We start from the raw sequence: 18,904 nt of genomic DNA, 5'->3' as shown, positions 1-18,904 counted from the left end.
ACGTAAACATTTCTTATGTGTAATAAATAAATAGTAGAAAACATTTAAAAAATCAGCAAATGAAGCCTATGCCGTATCCATTGCGCTAATTAATAAAAAAATCTTATTAGAAGACAATCTAACAAGATCTCCCCCTTTATCCCATATTATCCCTTCCATGCCAAATCCTCCAAATCAATCCAAATTTCCCTAAACAAATTTAACAAAAAAACATGTTTTTACCTCTGGTGGGACTCGAACCCACAATCCTCGGCTTAGGAGGCCGATGCCTTATCCATTGGGCCACAGAGGCGGACGGCAGAGCGGCGCGAGAGACGCCTCTGGTTCGAGCGGCCGCGTCACCGCGCACGTCATAACGCCCGCGCTCACACCAATTAATACCTAACCGATAATTACATACGGTAACGTTCGGCTTCACTTGCGGAAGCATTCGTGAGTGACGGTGTGAGACTCACTCTCGATAATAACAAAAAACACAAGTACCCCCCATGGACATGTAACAAAGCTGATACCTATGAAATTTACGTCAAAATGTCAATTTTGGAACTGAACTTTTTTTACACGTTATTTTTACATTCGAAACCTAACTTGGTGTATTTGTGACTCAAAACGGAGGTAGATAGAAAATTCAAGGAGCGAAATTCATAATTTAATAACATACCTACGCTACAATGTACGTAACCTTGATATGAACTGATAGCGGTACGTTAGGTATATACCTACCGAACTAAACACGAGGTCACTAACCTTTGGTATCACCATAATTTTAATGCCGCAATTGAGTATGGCCATGAATTAAACATAGGACCGATGTTTAGATAGTTGTTTCTCGTTCACTGTTCGTATTAATTATGCTGTAATTATCTATGAATACCAATTTCGGGCGAGAATTGTCTGTTCCCATATTTCGGGAAAGACAGACAGACGGACGTTGCACGCTATTATGGGAACCGCTAATTTGGGCGGGTAGAGGTAGCGACGAATTTAGATTCACATTTTTCGAGCGTGCCAAATATTTCGTGAAAAACGAAAAATTTGATTGTTTTAATTATAAATGGTTGATATTCACGCGAGGTGTCAATACGCATTAGAAGTTGTGGCTTTCAATATAATATTGACCTCAATCTAGTTCCATACGTAGCTTGGCGTAAACCGGCCCATGTGTTAACTACCTAATGTGGTTTCTTAGATTAGTAGGCGGCTGTTCGACATTCATTCAAGCAAATACCTAGTGGATCGCCGTTATAAAAATCGCATCATACAGTGTGTATCCACTACGGTCTAATCATTAATTAAGAAGTTTTCCCCTCACTAGCTCGGAAAGTTGTCGTTTATCCTTCAATGCAAGCGGGGAAAAACGCGTTTTATCCTCTAGTGGGGAAAGTAATTTGACCTTGGATGGAGCGTGTTTAAGTAGCTTGACAGATAACAAAACGTAAAACGCTCATGATAATGGTTCGTTCGATATTAATTATTGTTAAATAAATGGTTTGAGAATCTAATAAAAAATACCAAATTTAGCTTTATTTAATGATTTTAAGTCATAAACCTTAAAATTCCATAAGAAACGTTTGTTTTTTATAATGATGTTAAATAAAATTCTGACCGCACAATTTGAGTCGATGCAATTTCAAAACGCATCGTTGACATTTCATACATCAGAAATGTCAACATTGTCAACAATTCTTTTACTTAAAACCTTTTCTCACCGACTCGCGTAAAAATACACAACTTCCAGAGTTTTCTGTTATAATATCGTAAAGAAATGAGTGATTTCAGTGATGAAGATGATCTAACGCCTGTGGATGTTGCACTTTCCTCGCTATAGTGAGGTGAAAAGTTTTGTGTTACACACGGGCGCAAATGTATTTTACTTCTCGTGTGTTGAAACACTCGCGGGTAAAATACAACTTTGCACCCTTGTATAACAAATAACTATTTTTTATGTTACACCTAATCCCATCAAAAACATTACATGTAAAAAGATGCAAGTCACGCAACGCAATTCTTCTACTACAAAAAAGTTTTGAGATGTAATGTAAAACCAAGTCGGTATTTTAGTCAGTGCCAGGGGGTGTTAAAATCGTATCAATATTAGACATCTTTATTTTTTAATACATATAATGACTCCATTTTACGATGGATTTTAACAGGCTACAAAAGTTTCGGTTTCGGTTTCGGCCGAAACTAGAGCCTAAACCGAACCTTCGGTTTCGATTTCGGTTTAGTTAATAGCTTTTGTGCAAAAATAGATACAAATTTTAAATGGTGCGTTTTAGACCTATGTTTGTGTTTTTTTCAATCGAGTGAAAGTTAAATCAGGTTTCGAGTCAATGAAGTTACTAAAGGGAAAGGCCTCAAGATTGCTATTCATATTTTTTGGAAACCGTATTATGGTCTAAAAAAAACCGGACAAGTGCGAGTGGAACTCGCCCACCGAAGGTTCCGTACTTTTTAGTATTTGTTGTTATAGCGGCAACAGAAATACATCATCTGTGAAAATTTCAACTCTCTAGCTATCACGGTTCATGAGATACAGCCTGGTGACAGCCAGACAGAGGAGTCTTAATAATAGGGTCCCGTTTTTACCCTTTGGGTACGGAACCCTAAAAAGCGCTACGATTTTGCACAAACTGTACTGGCTAAACCCAATGCAACTTAATCATTTTCTTTTAGTATGACCTCATAATAGTGCAATTCGAATGTTGAATATTGGTGACATAATAGATTGAGTTCGTTATTATTTTCTAACTACGTAACTTAAAGTTCGGCACGTCAAGGCCCAAAATAGTGCCATGTTAGCCATGTACAGTAAGCTACAGAGTTAAGTGGCCCCCCTGAATAGAAATTTGTTTGCAGGGGGTGGGGGTCACTTTGCAGCTTACTGTACTACTTTATCGCGCGACATAGAGCTTTTGTACCGCGATAAAGACGTGCCGGCTTTTGGGTCCGATGATAAGGGGATATTACATCTATCCTAAAGGCAACTACATAACATATTAACCATAGACTTGCTTATTATGTGTGCGCCTACATAACAAAAACAACCTACTTACGTTATTTAGTCGGATTCGTTGGAGCCCGTCGCACTTGGATTTATTTTTGCTATCTTGTGCAGTAAAACAAATACTTCTGCACAACACGTATAATTTGATAATCACTTCCGAAAGTCACAAAAAACAATCTACACATGGAATTTAAAAAATTAATGTAACCAAAACAAATTGTTTTTCTGACGGTCCGCTTTCCGCACTGGCGTGAACTGGTGTACGTGCGAAAGATAGCGGCGTATAAATTTAGCTGTAGAAGGAAAGAAATGGATTAATGAGATGGAGATTATGGACGATAATGGCTGTTTCAACGTGTGATAGGTACCTAAATTTATTGCCGAATATTAGTTTCGCCTGACAATTAGGGGCAATTATAATTTTAAAAGAAATGCCTTAAATAAATGCGGAATACGGATAACAGCGGCTTTACAGAATTAAAGGAAATATTGCATAAAAAATAACAATGAACCGGGAAAAAAATAACAATTAAACGGGAACTGATTCCAATACGTTAAAAAAATATTCAAGCTCCGTAGACGATGACAATTTGTTCGGCCAACCGAAGCTGTACCGTGACCTATCGAACCGCGCTGTATGCGGACTCGTGTCCTCCGTGGGTCTGCTAGTTCCTTTCTAAAGCAAACGTTCGGCCAACCAACGCTATCGAACCACGCAGTATGCGGGCTCGTCTCCTCCGTGGGTCTGATACCTGACCGCTGACTGATGGGGTCGACGACCATCCACTGCCGACTGCACGTCGGCGGCTGCGCCCTGTCGTTGATACGACCACCACGCACCACCGGAGCACTGCTCCACGGTGGCCTTAAAAAAGGTCCTGTTGCAGGCAACTGCGGCCAACAAGGCCGCGGAACGACGGGAAGTAAAGCGCACTCGAAGTTGTTATTAGCAACCTCAGAAGAAAACGTTCCTTTAGATTAAAAGGTTAACTTTGACGAAAAAAACCAGGAAAAAATCTAATATATCACAAACAGATCTTTACACGTCAATCCCAAAATCCATCTGAAGTACCCCGAAGAAAACAAATTTCTCTTTCCGAATCAGAATTGAAATTCAAAATTCAACGCAATTGTAACCTGCCAATCTCGAAAATATCATCGTCCAAAAAAGGTTCCATGTGTTTCTTTAAACCGCCATCTAACCGTAATTGCGTGAATCAATTCACACTATACGACACGACTAAACAAACAAGCAAACTAGACATGACTGACAAGCAAGTAGTTTCCAAAACAAAACGACAGATGTAGCGTCATGCTACACTTGCTACTAAGAAGAACAGAGAAACAACATAGGTATACTTTACTCTGTCCCTCTAGAAAATAGTAAAAGGGATAGATGTAATAACCCATATAGAGAAGCTTGTTGTGATAATTAGATATGGGTAGTTTAAATCAGCAAAATCCTAACCACTTGGCCTAGGGTGGTATTACGCCTGTCCAATGTGTATTTGCATCTCACATCTTGCTTAGTGAAGACGAGAAGAGTGAGACGTAATGCACATTGGACCAAGATATTGGAGGTGAAATACCAACCTCAGATACATTTTTTGTAAAGTACAAAACAGTTTATAGTTAATGATATAAGACAGGTTTACCTAGTTTAGGGCTCAGGACACTATTTCTAGGCTGTCTAACAATAGAATACTCCTAAAAATGTAATTCTACTATGTAATAAGCTGCGTTTTTGATACACAAATAAATCAGTGTTTTAGGCTGCATCCTATTCTTAATCTACATTAACGATCTGGCAAAAATAATAAATACCGAATATACAAAATGTTTCCTATATGCCGATGATATATCTATAGTATTCTCTTGTTCAAACAGTAACAATCTAACTCATAAGTTAAATAATATTTTTGATACCGTAATTCAATGGCTCAGCGATCATAATCTACAACTAAACCTAAAAAAGACAAATTTAATTCAATTTCGACCCCATCAACGAACCCCATTAAATTTTGATTTCACTTACCTAGATACCCAAATTCAACCAATAAAGCACTGCAATCTCCTCGGCATAGTCATTGACGAGAATATCAATTGGAAAATGCATATAGATAAAATTAGCTTGAAAATATCATGCTTTGCTTATGCCCTCAGAAATATTAAAAAAACCACAGGGTTAAAAACGGCTCTTAGTGCTTATCATGCATTTACCCAGACATGGCTCCAATACGGGATCAATTTGTGGGGTAATAGCACAAATAGTGCAGATTTATTCATATTACAAAAAAGGTGTATTAGAATATTAAGTAATATAAAAAACCAAGAAAGCTGCCGACCGTACTTTAAAAAATTTAATATTTTAACTCTACCATCCCTCTATATATTAGAAACATGTAAATTTGTAAGAAAACATCCTGACCTATATTTAAAAGCTAAAGATCGTCATAATACTTGTACCTTAAATTTAAGACACCAAAACAAAATAGCCCTTCCCGCCAGTAACTTACAAATAAGTAATAAGAGCCCCTATAATATGTCAATAAGAATTTTCAATAGTCTCCCAAAGGAAATAGCGGGAGAGCAAAAATATGATAAATTTGTTAACTGCTTGAAAAATTATTTAACGAGTAATTGTTTTTATTCTATACAAGAATATTTTGATTGTAATAAATACCATAAATAGACATATAAGTAATACATAGCTTAGATAGGTATAACTTTTGTGTAATGTTATCTCTGTGTTTAATTTACATATGTATTAGTTTAGAGTAGATAGATAAAATTGCAATACCCTTACAGGGTGTCATGTTGTGATACATTATCGATTAAGAACATCTGTAATTTTACCAATGTGAAAGCAATAAACATATTATATTATTATTATTATTATCATTTTCATTTCATTAAATCATTTTCATTTTAATTTCATTTCATTTCAATGGAGTCATAGATCTTTAAGGGGCTTTTCAGAAGAAATAGTATCATTAACTTTTTTCGAAAAACCATAAATTTTTGGGTTTAGTCTCAGAATCACGAGTACTGTTGAATGAGACATGTCCCCAGTTTTTCATACAAATTTTGGGTGTCAGTTTTGTAACGATCCATACAAAATGTATGTGGTAATGCGTTACAAAACTGGATTTTTTTTTGGGACACCTTTCTTCTTCTTTTTAAACTGATAGTCCTCGTGATTCTGAGTAGAAATAACCCAAAAGTTGATGGATTTGTGAAAAAAGTAAATGGTACACTTTTAAGTGAAAATGCCCTTAAGAGGCCGGTGTCGATTTTAGTCGCAAAAATGTAAAATTCTAATTGAAATAACAAGTACTGGTTTCCACGTCTTCTTATCTTACCTTTTATCAGACCAATTTTTTTAAAACAGACTCAGTAAATTAGTAATGTTTGCTTTTCTAATGGACGTTTAGGTAAACGCGCGTAAAGCACTGATTTTGTCGCTCTTATTTGTAAATTTTGGACTGCTAAACATGGTAATTTTGTATTACACATATCCTGTACTTGACGTTTATCAGACTACATTTTTATTATTATGACTTTGAAGTAGTGTAAATGAAAGTTAGACGAAATCAATTTTCTCCAGAAATTACTTCAAAACAAGTGACAATTTCTCTAAAAATCAACTTAATTTCAACGTAATTTTGATACTTAAACAATCTACAACATTTGCTGAAACTATTCTTATACATCAATTTGTATAATTTACCACCATGATTTTTTGATGAATTTTTAAAAACTGCCCCTTCTCTTCATGCATTACCGGTGACGCACGCTCGCGACCTCATTATTAAAAGGCAAGATGAGAAGACGTGCTAATAGAAATCAATACTTGTTATTTAGATATTACGTAACAAAACGTGTATAATTTCAACGACTAAATCTATCAATTTTACATTTTTGCTCCAAAATCGACTACGGCCTCTTAATACTCATTAAATTGGTGTTCTTTGAGGCGTACCCCACAAAAATATGATAAGGCTAAGTAGTAACCACTTTGTATTATTAATTAATATTTTTTTCTTTGGTAGCAGGTGATTAAAACCAAATAATTCCGATATAAATTTTACTACAGTCTATAATATATCATTTATACAGGTATAAATATTAACATTATCACGAAATATAACATTTATAAATATACAGCCAAGTCTATCAATAATTTACACTTAAAGCAATTAATTTCGACTTGCGAATTGCATCTTGTAGTCATATACATTAAAGATGCAATTCGCAAATACTGCTAATTTGATTATTTATTCATCGCAGCATTTGTGAAAATCTGCCTTAACATTAAGTAAAATATACAGACACTAAATACATTCTCGTATCTACTTCATGCAATGGATGTAATTCTATTAAAGCAATCTACACAATTTAAGGCAACAAACAGGGCATTACAAGGCATTACGGAAACGTGTTTTTATAGAAAACAGCCTTTTTTTCAATAACTCGTGTTTAAATTGTAACCAAGTCCGTTCCGTATAAAAACCGGGAAAATTTCAAAACGGCTCGTTTTTTTCAAGTTTCTTTCGAAAAAAAACAATGTATTTTTCAATATACTTAATTAGGAATTTAAACAGGTAGGTTAATGTTGCATATCTAATGTGTTTGTCTATGGCATTGACACTGTCATCAGTCATCAGTGGCATTGTGTGTGACGTATTTAATAAAAAAACGAAATTTTGCAAAATTCCCGAAAATTACATTTGATTTTTTCCGGAATTTTCACCCCTAGACTGCGTCTCACATTTTGCTTAATGAGAGAGTGAGACGCAAGACGCAATGCACATTGGACAAATGTAATACCATCCTGAGCAGTGTCCAATAGGGAACGTATGCGTTGTAGTCTGACAGTGCCACCTTGTGAACAAAGTCGGAAACTTGACACTTCACGCCATCTTCATGCTAATTATGGAAGGTCGAGATAAGGTAATGAATCTTCATGTATCAAAAAGTAACCATAAAAAAACAGTAAATAGGCGGCGCCACCATACACTGAAGTACCTAGACCATACACCTAGTATTTTATATAGATGTGCACCCGTGCGACCGTGAGGGACAGAACATACGCAATGCGACAAAATTAAAAACACGTTTTAACGTTCCTGACAACATACCAGAAACAACCTACGTAATTCGGTCGGATTATTTGCTATATTCATTTTAAAACGATTAGCTAGATTGCTCTGAAACTGTATCACAATAGGACTTGGGTATATCTATGTCTGTAATTAGTTTATGAAGCTTCAGATACCATAGTTAAAAAAATACAGCGAATTTTAAGTTTTTCATACAAAACTTGTTTTTGCTCTGTTTCGTTTGTTTTATAAACTGGAACTATATGTGACGTTTTCAACCAAAAGGTACCACATTGTCGCTTGTCAATTATTTATTTAGTCGTATGGCAGTTTATTACAAAATAGGCAATTACAATCTCGCTTGTCAATGCTATATGGAAATAGCGCCTTATTGACAACCGACAATAAGTACACTTTTGATTGAGAATGGCACATATAAACTAATTACAGAGCTAGATATACCTCATGTCATTGCATGTGCAAAGTTTAATCACAATCCAACACGTAGTTTGAAAATGAGAGCGGAACTACGTTTGTCTAAGAAGGTGCAATGGCTGAGCTTGCCGGGGACTCTTAATGGAGATCCCTGTGTCTTTATCTGTGGCTCTAATCTGATGTAACATATACCGTAGTTTGATGGGTTCACTTGTCTAGCCTACATGAATAGTGCACGATGTCACCGTTAGGGTAGCGCACGAAGGCGCTCTGGTTACCGAAGCGCTTCTTGCATACGGGACACACGTTGTAGTCGTTGATTACTACGCTTTTTGACTCGTGGTACTGTTTTAACTCTTGTACCTGGAAAAAATTGGACAGCAAGCTTTTAGTTTTCGCAAACGCGATAAAATAATTGCGATATATGTATTTATCTGGACATTATATCTAAATATACTGACAAAGTTGTCAATAACGAATTCCTACAAATTATCTTAGATTAGCTCTGCTATTAAATAACATAAAAGCGAATATTAATTTTTTGAAGAAACATCGACGCAGCGCAAGCTTCACGTGAAGCGACTGGGCATGAAAATTAAATCGCAATGTGTTCGTGATGTATAGAAATGTAAAAAAAAAGTAATAAATACCTGTAAATGTTCCGCATACAGCAATCCCTTGAGTACTTGTGTTCTTCGCTTCAGCGTGAGCTGGTTGTCCACGGCGCTCTCCAGGAAGTGCTTCAACCTGGCCAGCGGCACTGAATCGGGCAGCACAGAGAGAGCCTGGGTACAACCAAGTTTAACCTTTACATGGTGGGGTAACTAAAAGCAACGAAGAACATATGTGAAATTTAGAAACACTCATATTTTTATACTGATGCACAGCTGTTAAATAACTAGTAGCTGCCGGCGGGCGTCAGTATCGCGCAAACAACCAAAAGTGACATCAGACAAAAGTAACGGCGTGACGTGTTGATAAGTTTTATTTGACTTCTTAATAAGATTTTTCTCTACGCAATCAACTTTTTAATAGGAGCACTGGCAACCGAACGGTAAGGTTTCTATATGGGAGTTCATGTTTCCATCTGCTCGCAGCAAAAAGGACAACTGTTAAAGCGGCCAGAGTCGAGGGTAGGATAGCTAGAGGACGGATAAGCGATCTGCTCTGTTAAGAATTTATCTGGATAAATATGTAGAACTATTTTCGATAGATCTACTACAATATAAGTACATATATGTTCCAACTGTAACCTGTACCTTGCAATACTTTTTATTATTATTCACAACGACGGGACTTAATCGCGTAAAATAAGTTTTACATTTACGTCCGACGTTTCGAGGACGGCGTTGTCCCCGTGGTCTCGGAGAAGACTGGCTAAAGTTGACATCCACATCTCCCGTCCCGTCAGTCCCGTCGTGTGAATAATAATGAGTAAAAATCGTGAGTTTAAATATGTACGTTGATTAGAAATATCTTGTCCGCTTGTTTCTCCAATATACTAAGAGCTGTCTCCAGGTCCGGTTCCGACGTTTTTGGGCGTCTGGGTATGTTGGCCAGTGGGCCTGTCAGCGCGCTGCTCTGTTGAGGGTTCATCAGGATTCGTAGCAGCATGATGTCGCGACTCTTTCCAACAGAGTTATCGCAATATAACATTACCAACTAACCTTGACAGGAGATATTTTGTCCGCGTGTTTGTCCAATATACTAAGAGCTGTCTCCAGGTCCGGTTCCGACGTTTTCGGGTGTCTGGGTATGTTGGCCAGTGGGCCTGTCAGCGCGCTGCTCTGTTGAGGGTTCATCAGGATTCGTAGCAGCATGATGTCGCGACTCTTTCCAACAGAGTTATCGCAATATAACATTACCAACTAACCTTGACAGGAGATATTTTGTCCGCGTGTTTGTCCAATATACTAAGAGCTGTCTCCAGGTCCGGTTCCGACGTTTTCGGGTGTCTGGGTATGTTGGCCAGTGGGCCTGTCAGCGCGCTGCTCTGTTGAGGGTTCATCAGGATTCGTAGCAGCATGATGTCGCGACTCTTTCCAACAGAGTTATCGCAATATAACATTACCAACTAACCTTGACAGGAGATATCTTGTCCGCGTGTTTGTGCAATATACTAAGAGCTGTCTCCAGGTCCGGTTCCGACGTTTTCGGGTGTCTGGGTATGTTGGCCAGTGGGCCTGTCAGCGCGCTGCTCTGTTGAGGGTTCATCAGGATTCGTAGCAGCATGATGTCGCGACTCTTTCCAACAGAGTTATCGCAATATAACATTACCAACTAACCTTGACAGGAGATATTTTGTCCGCGTGTTTGTCCAATATACTAAGAGCTGTCTCCAGGTCCGGTTCCGACGTTTTCGGGTGTCTGGGTATGTTGGCCAGTGGGCCTGTCAGCGCGCTGCTCTGTTGAGGGTTCATCAGGATTCGTAGCAGCATGATGTCGCGACTCTTTCCAACAGAGTTATCGCAATATAACATTACCAACTAACCTTGACAGGAGATATCTTGTCCGCGTGTTTGTCCAATATACTAAGAGCTGTCTCCAGGTCCGGTTCCGACGTTTTCGGGTGTCTGGGTATGTTGGCCAGTGGGCCTGTCAGCGCGCTGCTCTGTTGAGGGTTCATCAGGATTCGTAGCAGCATGATGTCGCGACTCTTTCCAACAGAGTTATCGCAATATAACAGTACCAACTAACCTTGACAGGAGATATCTTGTCCGCGTGTTTCTCCAATATACTAAGAGCTGTCTCCAGGTCCGGTTCCGACGTTTTCGGGTGTCTGGGTATGTTGGCCAGAGGGCCTGTCAGTGCGCTGCTCTGTTGAGGGTTCATGAGGATTCGAAGCAGCATTATGTATATGTCGCGGCTCTTTTCGTTGGAAGTATCGCAGGTTTTCTCGCAGTACTGAATGGCTCGATCGACGTCGCCTGAAATATTAGGGCTGATGATACAAGGTGCTTAAAAGTTGTGTCGTGTGCGAATCCCATTTTGGTATTTGTGTCCTATTTATTTATTCAGGTCCCATTGACCAAGTATGACGGAAATTGTGGTTGGCAAAATCGGGAACCTAACTAATCTAACGACTTGCCGATTTTTAGGTAAACTTACCTAAAATCTGTACATAAATAGCAAGCGCCTGTTCATGCCTGCCCAACTTCTCCAAAATAATAGCCCTCTCCTCAAACAAACTGTCGGACGGGAAATGCAATATTACTCTCTCCGGCGTATAATGTGAAGATTTCTCGAGGAACGCCAACAATTTCGACTTTGTATGCTGGAGCTCCTCTTCAGTAATATTAGCCTTCTTATCCGTTATTTTTTCTCTATACATATTAATCAAAGCATCGTGGAATAGATTATTAGTATCGTTCCATGTATGTATGACATGTTCTAAATAAGGAACGACTAGAGATTTGTGTTCCCGTAGTAAGAAATCTAGAACTTTCGGTCGCGGTAGGTTTTCAACTTCGATTTTGTCTTCGATGAATATTTTGAGGCCTTCTTCGGGGTGGTCCCGTATGATCCAGTCGGAAAACTCGAAGATTAGATTGATGTGTTCGGCACCTTTAACAAAACATAGTATGGCTCAATGCATAAGAATTGACCCTCATTGAAAGAAAATACGATGGCAAAGGATTATGCACTACATGCACTACATCTTACATGCAGAGCCTTTAGATGCTGTCCTTTAGTTTGGTACAGAATCACGAGACCCGTGTATTTTCTAACTGAATTAGTTAAATAACTGGTATAGTAAAATATTACCTAGTTGCTGTAAACACTTCTTGGTCATATTGTATCCCTTCAAATTAGAGTCTGGCTGCTTAGCCTGCTCCTTCAAAAGCTGCAGAGCCTTCAGATGCTGCCCTTTAGTTTGGTACAAGATCACGAGATCCGTATATTTCCCGTGCGCTGACAGGATCTTTTCTGCTTCGTCTAGTCGGCAGTTGTTTAGGCGTAGGAGTGGCGCGATTAGGGCGTCGTTGATCTGGTGAAAACAGTTGTAATTAGTGAATTTGTTATGCTAAAAGAGGCAGTATAGAAGTGAGTTAGCGCTGTACGCTGTAACCTTACGCCCTGAATAATATGACGGAAATATTCGCTGAAATATGTAAAAGTTCCATAACTGCGAAACCGAATGAATTTTTTTATTTTATCTTCTTTAAAAAAAGGTTAACTTAAAAGTTAATAAATATTGTATGAATGCTAGAAGGATGATAATGGGCAGTAGCCGCGCGCGCCAATTGACGTCTTTGGTGGTCATAGGGGTAGCCCTATGACCACCAAAGACGTCATATAAATATGTAGATATGTAGATATTGTAACACATTCAAAATGATAAAACTGTCTAAGATTTAGATTTTTTCTTTGGGTTTTTTTGAATTTCAAAAAAGGTAAAATTACACCAAACATACGGTAGTATTTGCTACTTTAAAACTAACCTGCAAATAACACTTCAGAAGCGTTATATCAATGAGTTCCAGCTGCTGCTGCACATTCCTCTGTCCCGCCTCATCCTGAGAACCACTCGCCTCGCTCGCACTACTCTTCCTCGACCTCAACTCCAACAAGTACTTCACTAAAGCGTTCAATGCATTTTCTAAGTCTTCCCCTTTTAGTTTCCCATTTTTCCCGCTAGAGCCCGGTTTGTTATCTAATTCTGGGAATAACTTTATGACGTCGGCGGGATCGGTGTTCAGTTTACCGAATTCGTTCATAGCCTGAGCGTATTTCTTGTTGTCGAATAGCTCTAGAGCGTACAGCATTTGAATGGAGTGTATCTTTTGACGCTTATCTTCCTCTGGGCAGTCGTTCAAACTCTGTAAGAAATAAAGAATTCGTGAAATGTGCGCTGGGATGTGATGGTTTTCCTTTGAAGTGCAGAAGTTTTAATATATATGCGAAAAAAACAGAAATAATTGCTGTAAGAGGTTTCTGGTGAACATTATTGTTTCTGGGGGGTTTATAGACGGTTCTATTAACGCATTTACTGCCAGCAACCCGCCAGGCGGGCGCTCTGTTCGTAGTCGCTTTTCGCTACATACGAGTTTTCACATGAAATCAGCTATACGCTTGGCACTGAATATGTTAAATATGGTACAATACATGAAATGTGGAAACAAGTCGTATTATTTTTTGTTTCTTGCGTAGCCTTACATTTTGGCCTTCCAATTGAAATTACAAACAAACTGCTATTTTACTCACACGAATCAACAATTCAAGTGTCCTCTTTCCGTTTCGGATAGTACGAGCAATTTTCAATTTTTGCATCTTTTTTCTTGCTAATTTAGTTCCAGAGATATCAAGAAATTATAACTAAACACTATGATCACAATGTTTAATACGACTAAATTCAGCAAATTATAACGTTTAAAACCTGATAATTGGAATTTCAGGTATAAATAACTGAATAATAATGTTAAACAACTCGATTCCACAACAGTACTAGCAAAAACTGTATGTTTAAAAAAACATTCACAATATAAGAGCACTCATTGAAAACAAATTAAATAATTTTAATGACTGTAAACGAACATGTACACTTGTGTATGTTAATCAAAAGAAACTGAGATAGCTAAAAGGATAAAATATACCACTAGCAGGACGGTGTATCACACCAGGAAAGATATTGAAAGAATAATAAATAAACTACAAGGAAAAATATTCAGCTAATTATTGTATTATATAAACATAAATAAGTGTACATTATTATTTCAGTTATGACGGCAGCTTGCAAATTGCAACAAACTTTGCTTTTGCAGCTTCGGAACGAACGATTGTTTAACGGGCAATATTAAACCTTATTGGAATGCATGAAAGTTTATTTCAACCTGCACCTACAAAAAAAGTTTTTGTATAATAAATATAATAATACTACAATAAGTTCCTGTTCAACTGCATGAAATTTTGATAAACAATACACTAGAAATAGTCTAACAAACATCGAAACATACAAACATGAAGGTCCTCCCTAAGACCTTGCTTCGTTCGGTAAGGGAGCGTTTTGACGAATTTCAACCAGTGAGATTCCATCCCAAAGACGCAAAAACTGTACAATCGAGTTTCTTCTTCCTAATGTGTAACCTTAGAGCTGTAACATCCATTATAATATTCACAGCATAATGAAGATGTCCGAGTTAGTTTTAGCCCACAGGTGGGAGCTTTTACGGTACCTATTCCATTACTCACCGTCAAGTTGATGGCAATTTGGAACTGTTTGTCTTTGAGGAGCTGCTGTATTTGTTTATTGATGTCCACGGAGCTCAGACACCACACTTGCCCTACCGAGGCAGCAAACACCAGGCCTCGGTTACATCTGGAATTAATAGCATAGGAGGGTTAGGTATTAGTAGCGTTGTAAAAACAAGATAATCTCCTAAGGCCCAGCCATAAAACTCAAAATTTGCCAGTGAAAATTTAACCTATAGTGTAGGATATAGAGTTGATTTTGGTTAGGTTGAAAATTTAACGAAACAAAACAAATGCAAATCTATTCCGATGGAAACTGATTTGCCCCCCTTGTCAATAAGCACGAAGATTGATATTGGGCTGTAGTCGCGCGCGTATGTTGACATCTTTGGCGGTCAAAAAATTCATAATGCATATTCACCTGTACATCAGTCTCGCTTTGTTAAGTTCAGGCAGTGTCTGCACGAACAAGGCGGGCTCCACTGTCTGCACCACCACGTTGTCGTCCTGCATCAGCCCGAGAAGGTAAGGCTCATCCCACACTAGACAGATAAAAATATATCACTATAATACGATTTCAGTAGGCCAAAGCTGGGGCAAAAATGATTTCATATGTCCGGATGTTGTCCTCTACAGGTCGCAATTATAAACCGATTCTCGTGAAATTTTCTGAGCAGATTCGATTATGTATTAAATAGCTTTTTGTTGTGGATTCATTTTTGGATTTTTTTCAAAATGGTGGAACCATACGATTATTCAGTTTTAAGTTATGCTCGCGAGGTCTCTATAGGTTCATTGCAGTCAATACCCATGAAAACGTCAAACGAACTTGATGGAATTGGGATTAATATTCATGATGGTATCATAACACTGGATTGTCACCAGTTACACCAATTTTTATATATGATAAAGTGTTCTTACCAAGAGCAATAGGTGCTGACTGCCACTTAACAGTGTTCCTTATTTCTATCTCCTTAGCTTCTTCAACTAAAACTGAGGTGAGATCACGACCCAACAGGAAGCAAGTTTCCGAGTACTTTGCTATGGTGGGCTCTAGAGACCTGGAGCTGCTGGTCGGGAAGAGTTCTTTGGGCTTCCCTGATGAAAGCTGAAAGTAAATGATTTCAAGCTGAACATTATTGACTGACGCAGGTTACTTCTAGTTTGTCATTGATAGATGGGATAATCCATTGATTTACTGCCTTCAAACATCAAACATTTATTCAGCAAATAGGCCACAGGGCACTTTTACATGTCAAATTTTTATAAGCAATAAAAATAACTAAAAATTACAAATATGGAATCAATGAAATATTAGATACTTTGTTAGAGATGTATCCAGTCTCTAAATGTCGAATTACACAAAAAAAAACCTATAATAGAAAAAATATACAAACAATAGACAAGTACTAAAATTGTTTAGAGATGTGAAATCATCATAAAATAAAATAAGATGTTTAAAAATAATTTGCCCATCATAAAATAGAGGTAACTAAATTATTAGGTGCAGCCCCCTAAAGTATGAAACAGAAGTATGTGTTCAACTCCAAATAATTGCACTGACAAAGAGATTATCTACTTAATAAACACTTACATCATACAATGTATATTCGGATTTGAAACCAACACATAAATATTGTTGGCCCCACGCCAAAACCTTTGGCACATCGGGAATATTGAAGTCAAACAAATGCTGTTTGAATTCTCCATTCTTTCCGTAAAACAGTTGCAGCTTCCTTCGCACGGCGACGCAAAGGCGGACCACGGAATTTGATTCACCAGTCATGGAGGTTTGAGACTGTAAATAATTAAAAAATGTTTAATAGTTTTACTTGTGCCATCAGCAGTAAAAGTGCATGGCGAATTTATCAATGAATTCATTCATAATTTGTAATACTGTACATATTTTATAGTATTAGATGATGTACAATAAAAAGGCGTCAACACCATGTCTTCCTAAATGGCTATAGGTTTGACATATTATGAATTGTAATGCCACTTGTACATTCACAGAAATGAATAACAAATAACAGGAGGGTCATTTTAGATTTCAGGTTTTTTATGTTATTTCTATTCGGAAATCTCTTTCAATCCTAAATAGGAGAAACAAATGGCCCAGTGAAGGTGGCAAGGTAAGGCAAGGTGGCATGGCCAAATGAAGTTACTGAAAAACAATAGAAAAACCTTATAATATCTTCAATACAATTATAAAAACCATGAATAACACTGACGCTGCAAATCATAACACCTAGTTAAACAACATAAAATTAAAATACTATACACATGAAACACATTTCATAGCTGTTTTCTAATTTATAGTTTCAGTGCATTAGAAGCTAAACAGTTATGATTTTCTTACAACTTTACCTTATTGTCAATAGCAAATAGGGATGCCCCTTTCGTTTGTGAAAATGTTTTCAGAAGTGGGAAATTCACACCTTTAATATCATGTGTCGTGAGTATGTTATCGGTGAGACACAAAAGAAGATTATCTCCTGAAAGCAGAAAAGAAATTATAAAAAAAGTACTTAAGAGTTTAGACTACTGTTTGACCAATAGCAAAAAAGTGACTACCAATAAACTTTTTTCACAAGTTGACTAAGTTCTTCTATCATATCTTGGAAGTGGTATAGCAGCCTAAATGCTTTATTTAGGCTGCTATACCATAATCTATATCTATATAATACCTAATTATTATAATCAAATCCATTTATTTTTCATTAAAAATAATTTTCTACTATTAAGTGGCGGATTTAAGAGGAGGAGTGCTGAGAGACTCAAGGCCTCACACAAGCAAAATTTTACCTAACCAGGTAGGGACCACAAAAATTTTCATGGCATGCTTTTGGGGAAGCCTTAAGTCTCTTAGCGCTCCTCCTCCTAAATCCACCACTTAACAGTAGAAAATTATAATGGTTTATTAACGGTTAGTAACGGGATTATTAACAGTTGTTGGGTTCAAGCCCCTCCCAAACCCAAAACCTGGATCCACCACTGTCGACTATATTATACAATTCGTAAAATTACTATGTAAAGCACAGATGTAACAATCTTTTTTTCTCACCTGGGATAACTTCAATTTGCTGAATAGGTTTCTTGCTAAAATTCTTACAGTACTGTAAGAGTTGTAGCTCATATTTCTGATTCCCGTTAGTGGTTGACAGTGAATACATCATCAGGTGGCCCTGCCTGGTCCCCAGTATCAGGTGATCATCTACAGAATACATGTAATTTAGTGAAAATAGTCCAAAAGGGATTAAAAAAAGGTTGCCATACAAGACCACTTTATGTTAACAACAACAATGAATCTTCAGTCCTTGTATAGGTAGGTTTTAAATCCTGATTACTATTTTATCACTGCACTGTGTGTAGAGGAACTAAATTATTGTTGTTATTAGGTATATGACTGTATACTCAAAAATGTAGAAAATATCCAATAGGTATTTGTGTATTAGGTCGAAGAGTTTCTTACCATATGCTGCAATAGCTTCTATTTGGACCGTAAGATTAAGAAGGTGGGACACCTCATATGCCTCGTGCATGTTTGTATATTATAATAAAATACACGAAATTAATAATTGCTGACACGATACGCGTCCAAAACTCTATTACATCGATACGATTATTTCATATCATGTCGAAGTACAATATGACTAAAGAGCACTATGAATACAGGTAAATTAGCATGTAATATATTTGCTATTAAATCTAAACCAAATAAAATATTTTTATTAACATTTCTGTATTGTTGTTTTTTTACTTGGCATTTGACATTTTTCGTCATTTCATTTGTTCATTTGACACAATTTTGACGGAATACCATAAACAAAATAAACGCGTGTTTAAATGTCCTTTACATCCATCCATATTTACACTGTTAGACAGATATTGGACAGATATATTTTTAATATGTTCAACAATTATCTTTGTACCATGTATACACTAACGTTTCATGTCAAGGCCACTCCTGACTACGCGGCGCGAAGCCGCGAACGCGAGTGTGGAGCCGATTTCGCTGATTAGCGAACTAGACTCCACACTGAATCGTGCACGAGTGTGGAGAACCCTTAATAAACATAGTTTGTCAAGCAAATCTTGACAGCAGAAAAGGGCGCAAAATTCAAATTTTTTATGGGACGATAATCCTTCGCGCCTACATTTTTTAAATTTG

At 37.4% G+C, this 18,904-nt stretch overlaps 1 protein-coding gene and 1 non-coding gene across 2 annotated transcripts; both read right to left on the bottom strand.

The window, feature by feature from the left end:
* Positions 1–219: 219 nt before the first annotated feature.
* On the bottom strand, positions 220–292 carry Trnar-ccu (transfer RNA arginine (anticodon CCU)). Its single transcript has one exon. It is a non-coding gene; the product is annotated as a tRNA-Arg (tRNA).
* A 6,788-nt stretch (positions 293–7,080) lies between these two features.
* LOC134747845 (vam6/Vps39-like protein) lies at positions 7,081–18,489 on the bottom strand. Its single transcript, XM_063682488.1, has 13 exons — positions 18,206–18,489; positions 17,798–17,947; positions 17,101–17,228; positions 16,328–16,531; positions 15,655–15,841; positions 15,155–15,275; positions 14,734–14,860; positions 12,987–13,364; positions 12,310–12,532; positions 11,653–12,108; positions 11,242–11,471; positions 9,195–9,329; positions 7,081–8,907 (listed from the first exon to the last, which is right to left on the bottom strand). Exons 1-13 carry the CDS (start codon positions 18,273–18,275, stop codon positions 8,752–8,754), a joined length of 2,565 nt encoding a protein of 854 aa, XP_063538558.1. The 5' UTR covers positions 18,276–18,489; the 3' UTR covers positions 7,081–8,751.
* Positions 18,490–18,904: the final 415 nt, after the last annotated feature.

Source organism: Cydia strobilella, chromosome 15 (assembly GCF_947568885.1).
Source record: "Cydia strobilella chromosome 15, ilCydStro3.1, whole genome shotgun sequence".
Taxonomy (NCBI): domain Eukaryota; kingdom Metazoa; phylum Arthropoda; class Insecta; order Lepidoptera; family Tortricidae; genus Cydia; species Cydia strobilella.
Note: the sequence above shows the minus strand (reverse complement) of the source record. Positions and strands in the feature narration are given on the sequence as shown.

Coding starts and splice junctions, on each gene's coding strand:
- LOC134747845 (XM_063682488.1), bottom strand. CDS start 18,275: ATGCACGAGGCATATGAGGTGTCCCACCTTCTTAATCTTACGGTCCAA. Junction 17,948..18,205: donor AGAAGCTATTGCAGCATATG/GTAAGAAACTCT, acceptor TGTATTCTGTAG/ATGATCACCTGATACTGGGG. Junction 9,330..11,241: donor ACAAGATATCTCCTGTCAAG/GTTAGTTGGTAC, acceptor GGTTGTACCCAG/GCTCTCTCTGTGCTGCCCGA.